This window comes from Mustela putorius, unplaced genomic scaffold (genome assembly GCF_011764305.1).
Source record: "Mustela putorius furo isolate JIRA1106 unplaced genomic scaffold, ASM1176430v1.1 tig00537227_pilon_pilon_pilon, whole genome shotgun sequence".
Classification (NCBI taxonomy): Eukaryota; Metazoa; Chordata; class Mammalia; order Carnivora; family Mustelidae; genus Mustela; species Mustela putorius.
The window spans coordinates 6,866,353-6,872,352 of record NW_025422368.1 but is presented as its reverse complement, the minus strand read 5'-3'; the positions used below and the strand labels follow the sequence as shown (position 1 = coordinate 6,872,352).

Below are 6,000 nucleotides of genomic sequence, written 5' to 3'. Positions count from 1 at the left end.
GGAAAACAATAAGACAAATGTACATAAATAATTTGTAATGAACTCTTACAAAGTCTTTAATGGAAAGTGAAAGACACTGAGGAGAACTGGAAGGATTATAGTATCTTCTGGAGAAAATGAATTCTTGATCAGCATGTCATAAAACAAAATCAGTGGCCTAGTTTGAAGGGATAAAAATTGTTCAATGGTCAGATCTGAAAAGTTACATAAATTTCTCTAGAGCTGTTTGTAAGAAAAAAGCAACAAATTGAAAGAGCACAGAAGGTTCAGGGCTTATACAGATGACAGAAGAGGGAAGGGCATGCTTCAAGGGACTCCTTGAGATATATTAAACAACGGTAGCAACAATGAGAGATGGGGGGGAAAAAGTGTATGTACATAGAATAAGTAGAAATTTGGGGTTGCCAGAGGAGGTGGTTGATACATTGTTTCTCTTTCTGTTTTCTTCCAAAGTATTATCATCTTTAAATGGCCTTGGGAAATCACAGCACCATCACTGAGTTCCTCCTTCTTGGACTGCCTGCTGATCATCATACCCAGGCCCTAGTCTTTGTGCTTTTCCTAGTAATTTACCTCCTGACTCTGTCAGGGAACCTGTTGATGATCTTGGTTATCAGGGCCAATTCTCACCTTCACACGCCCATGTACTTCTTCTTGAATCACCTCTCCTTCCTGGACCTCTGTTATTCTTCAGTCACTGTGCCCAGGATGCTAGAGAACCTCCTGTCTGAGAAGAAAACCATCTCAGTGGAGGACTGTTTGACCCAAGCTTTCTTTGTGCTTGCCTCTGGGGGAACAGAGCTTTGCCTCCTTGCAGTGATGGCATATGACCGCTATGCTGCCATTTGCTACCCTCTACTCTATGGTCAGATAATGAGCAATGAGCTGAGTGTGGGACTGGTATGGGGATCTTGGGGTCTGGCCTTTTTGGACGCTCTCATCAATACCCTCCTAGCTTGGAATTTGGACTTCTGTGAGACTCAAGTCATCTACAACTTCATTTGTGAGATTCCATCTCTGTTCCCTCTCTCCTGTTCCAATAGCTCTGTTAACTTTGCAGTCCTGCTTTTCTCTGCCCTCCTGCATGCCTTTGGGACCTTCCTTCTGGTCTTCTTCTCTTACACACGTATTGTTGCCACCATTCTGAGCATGAGCTCTACCTCAGGCAGAAGTAAGGCCTTCTCCACCTGCTCCTCCCACCTCACCACAGTAAGCTTATTTTATGGCTCAGGTTTTCTTCGCTATCTCATGCCAACCTCGGGCTCCCCATGGGAGTTGGTTTTTTCCATGCAGTACAGTGTGGTCACTCCCCTAGTGAATCCCCTTGTCTACAGCCTAAAGAACAAGGAAGTAAAAACAGCTCTGAAAAACATGTTTCAGAAAAGTTTACAACATCTCAGATAGCAGAGAACAAGCAGAGAATGATTGGAAAGCAGGGCAGAATTGTAGCAAAATATCCAAATAATAGGCCTTAAGGAAAATTTTTGTTTACTCATGTCAGATATAACAAAAATCTTTTAAAGCCTCCTTTGTTTGAAAATCCACAAAAAAATAGCAAGGCATTTTCTTGCTTTCATTCATATTTTATCTTTCTTATAGGCAGAAAACATGCATCAACTAACAATTTCAATTCAAGTACTTTGGTTATAGACATAGATTATTCTTTTTATTTGTAAAACATTAACAATGTGCTTAGTGTGAGGAAAAATTATTTGTGTCCTGAATTCTTACATAAATTCCTATGGGTATTAAACTGGGGATAGAGTTTTGCTACAAAGTTAAACAACCAGGATCTCTAAAGGAAGAAAGGTATAGACTTGAACCTTTTGGAAGGGTGAATGGAAGGTGAGTTTAAGATGAGCTCTGATTGAAGAGGTTCCTAGTGGCAAGGCAGATGCAGCTGAAGGTGTCTGAGAAAGGACGTCAGTTTGTTGGGCTAAAGTCCAGGCAAGAAGACATCTTCCACAAGCATTGTGAAGCATTATCTGCTATGGAGCAAATAGCAGAATTTCATTCATTCTAGGGTAGTATAACAGCCCTGCTTCTTTCCCCTTCTAGGTTTTACTGATGGCTCAGAAGACTTAAGTCTAGTAGAAAGTGATGGGGTTTAGAAAAGTGCATGGAGTAGGGAGAATCCTAGGTAGGAATTTCCTGAGTGTAGGGGGGAAAGGATGGTCATGGAGAAGACTAATCGGAAAAGTTGCATAAACCATCTACCAAAGTATCCCAGATATCTATAAAACCACTTGTTAAGCATCCTAGAAATCCTAGAAATACAACTACAAAGCCACACAGACACTGTACCTTATCTACAATATCTTAAATGAAGGTAGAATTATACTTCATTTTCATTTAATTTAATTAAGAGATAGTGTATTATTAGTTTCAGAGGTAGAATTCAGCAATTCATTAGTTGCATACAACACCCAGTGCTCATTAATTCAAGTGCCCTCATTAATGCCCATCACCCAGTTAACCAATCCCCCCACCCACCTCTCCAGTAACCCTCAGTTTGTTTTCTATAGTTGAGTCTCTTATGGTTTGCCTCCCTATTTTTGTCTTATTTTATTTTTGCTTCCTTTACACCATGTTCATCTGTTTTGCTTCTTAAATTCCACATATGAGTAAAGTCATATGGTAACTGTCTTTCTCTGACTGACTTATTCCACTTTTAGCATAAACTTCTCTAGCTCCATCCACGTGGTTACAAATGGCAAGATTAAATTCTTTTGATGGCTGAGTAATATTTCATTACATATATATGTGTTGGAAGGCTGAGTAATATTCCACATATGTGTGAGATATATATATATATATATATATATAGTCAGTTCTTTATCCATTCCTCTGTCAATGGACATCTGGTCTCTTTCCATATTCTGGCTATTGGGACATTGTTTCTATAAACACTGAGGTGTACATACCCCTTCAAATCATTATGTTTGTATCTTTTGGATAAATACCTAGTAGTGTCAAAAGTTAGTTGACCATATTTTTGAGCATCCATTTCTGGGCTCCCTATTCTGTTCCATTGATTTAGCTGTCTGTTTTTGTGCCAATACTGTATTGTCTTAATGATTACAACTTTGTAATACAGCTTGAAGTCTGGAATTGTTATGCCTTCCGCTCTGGTTTTCTTTTTCAACATACCTTTGGCTATTTGGGGTCTTTTCTGATTCCATACAAATTTTAGGATTATTTGCTCCAGCTCTGTGAAAAATACTGATGGTATTTTGATAAGTATTATATTGAATGTGTAGATTGCTTTAGCTAGCATAGCATCTCAACAATATTTTTTCTTCCAATCCATGAGCATGGGGTATTTTCCATTTTTTGTCTTCCTTAATTTCTTTCATAAGTATTCTATGGTTTTCAGAGTACGGATCCTTTATCTCTTCAGTTAGGTTTATTCCTAGGTATCTTATAGGTTTGGTGCAGTTGTAGGTAGGATCTGTTCCCTGATTTCTCTTTCTGCTACTTCACTATTAGTATATAGAAATGCCACTGACTTCTGTGTATTGATTTTAAACCTTTGATTTTGCTGAATTCTTGTATCATCAGTTCATGTCACCCTCAAAGAGTAAAAGTTTGACTTCTTCTTTGCTGATCTGGATCCTTTTTATTTCTTTATATTGTCTGACTATTGAGCCTAGGACTTCCAGTACTATGTTGAACAATGGTGATGATAGTGGACATCCATGTTGTATTCCTAACCATAGGGGGAAAGCTCTCAGTTTTTCCCATTGAGGGTGATATTAGCTGTGAGCTTTTTGTAGATAGTTTTTATCATATTAAGATATGTTCTCTCTATGCCTGTACAACAGACAGTTTTTATCAAGTGTGTTGCATTCTGTCAAATGTTTTTTCTGCACCTATTGAAAAGATCATATGGTTCTTATCCTTCCTTTTATTAATGTGGTGATTCACATTGCTTGATTTGTGAAGCTATTCCTCAGCAGCAAAGGAATAAATCCCATTTGGTTATGGTGAATAATCTTTTAATGAATTGTTGGATCCAGTTAGCTAGTATCTTAATGAGAATTTTTGCATCCATGTTCATCAGGGATATTGGTCTGTAATTCACCTTTTTAGTGGGGTCTTTGTCCGGTTTTGGGATCAAGGTATTGCTGGCCTCACAGAAAGAGTTTGAAGTATTCCTTCCTTGTCTAGTTTTTGAAACAGTTTCAGGAGAATAGGTATTAATTCTTCTTTAAATGTCTGGTAGAATTCCTCTGAGAAGCCATTCAGCCCTGGACTCCTATTACTTGGGGGATTTTTTTTTTTAAGGTCTTATTTATTTATTTGACAGACAGAGATCACAAGTAGGCAGAGAGGCAGGTGGAGAGAGAGGAGGAAGCAGGCTCCCCACCAAGCAGAAAGCCCGATGTGGGGCCCAATCCCAGGACCCTGAAACCATGACCTGAGCCGAAGGCAGAGGCTTTAACCCACTGAGCCACCCAGATGCCCCATATTTGGGGAATTTTTGATTACTGCTTCAATTTCCTTCCTGGTATGGCTCTATTCAGGTTTTCTATTTCTTCCTCTTCCAGTTTTGGTAGTTTATAAGTTTCTAGGAATACATACATCCTTCCAGATTGCTTAATTTGATGGCGTATATTTGCTCATAATACTTTCTTTTAATTGTATTTCTTTGGTGTTTGTTGTGATCTCTCCTCTTTCATTCATGATTTTATTTATTTGGGTCCCTTCTCTTTTTTTTTTATAAGTTTGGCTAGGGGTTTATCAATCTTATTAATTCTTTCAAAGAACCATGTCCCAGTTTTGTTCATCTGTTCTAATGGTTTGTTGTTTTGTTTTGGTTTGGTTTTGGTTTTGTTTACTTCTATATCATTGATTTCTGCTCTAATCTTTATTAAATCTCTTCTCCTGATTTATTGTCTGTTCTTTTTCTATCTTCTTTAGGTTTAAGTTAGAATTGTGTATTTGAAACTTTTCTTGTTTCTTGAGAAAGGCCTGTATTGCCATACACTTCCCTCTTAAAACCATCTTTGCGGCATCCCAGAGGTTCTGAACTATCGTGTTTTCATTTTCATTTGCTTCCATACATTCTTTAAATTCTTCTTTAGGGGCGCCTGGGTGGCTCAGTGGGTTAAAGCCTCTGCCTTCGGCTCAGGTCATGATCCCAGGGTCCTGGGATCGAGCCCCACATTGGGCTCTCTGCTCAGCAGGAAGCCTGCTTCCTCCTCTCTCCTCTCTCCCTGCCTGCCTCTCTGCTACTTGTGATCTCTGTCAAATAAATAAATAAAATCTTTAAAAATAATAATAATAAAAATAAATTATTCTTTAATTTCTTTGTTGACCCATTCATTCTTTAGTAGAATGTTCTTTAACCTTGAAGGTATTTTTAGTACTAAGTTGTTGGAATAACTCAGTGGCCAAAAGGGAGAAGGATGAAGGGGATCTTAGAGAAGCAAAAAAAGAAGAAGAAGAAGAAGAAGTTATTCCAACCCTAGGCTGAAGCTGATAATTCTACATTGGCTGCTGTGCTGCTGGGGCACCAGGCACAGGATCACTGAGGAGAGGAATCGCAGTGATGCCACGACTGCTGAAAAAGTGCTGCACTACTCCTGCAATAATCAGAATGGGGATGCAGTGTCCCCACCACTGTCTCCTCTGCCTCCTCTTCATCCCCCTCTTCTTTTTCTCCTTGTCCTTCTTATTCTTATTCATACACTTAAACAGACCACTTCTTCCAATTGGCTAAATGTAAACAAAAGCCTATTAGCAAGAGAATCTGGGAGATGTCCTATACAGTCTTCTAGCCCAAACAATGTAAAATAAAGGACATAAGGGTGAATGTAGGGTTTGTAAATGTGACAATCCTGGGTCAAGAAAAGAAGTTTTCCAGACCTTGGAAACCTTGGTCTGTACATACCCTTCAGAGCAATCAGTTGCTTAGCTTAAAGCGTGGATCTCTCGCATTCACTGCCCCCAGTAAATATATAGACATGTAGGCAAAGGACAGATGTGATTTCTGTA

General features: G+C 38.8%; 1 protein-coding gene across 1 annotated transcript; it reads left to right on the top strand.

Annotated features, from left to right (window-relative positions):
* Positions 1-468: 468 nt before the first annotated feature.
* On the top strand, positions 469-1,404 carry LOC101682892 (olfactory receptor 8S1-like). Its single transcript, XM_004778936.1, has one exon. It carries the CDS (start codon positions 469-471, stop codon positions 1,402-1,404), a length of 936 nt encoding a protein of 311 aa, XP_004778993.1.
* The last annotated feature ends 4,596 nt before the right edge of the window (positions 1,405-6,000 follow it).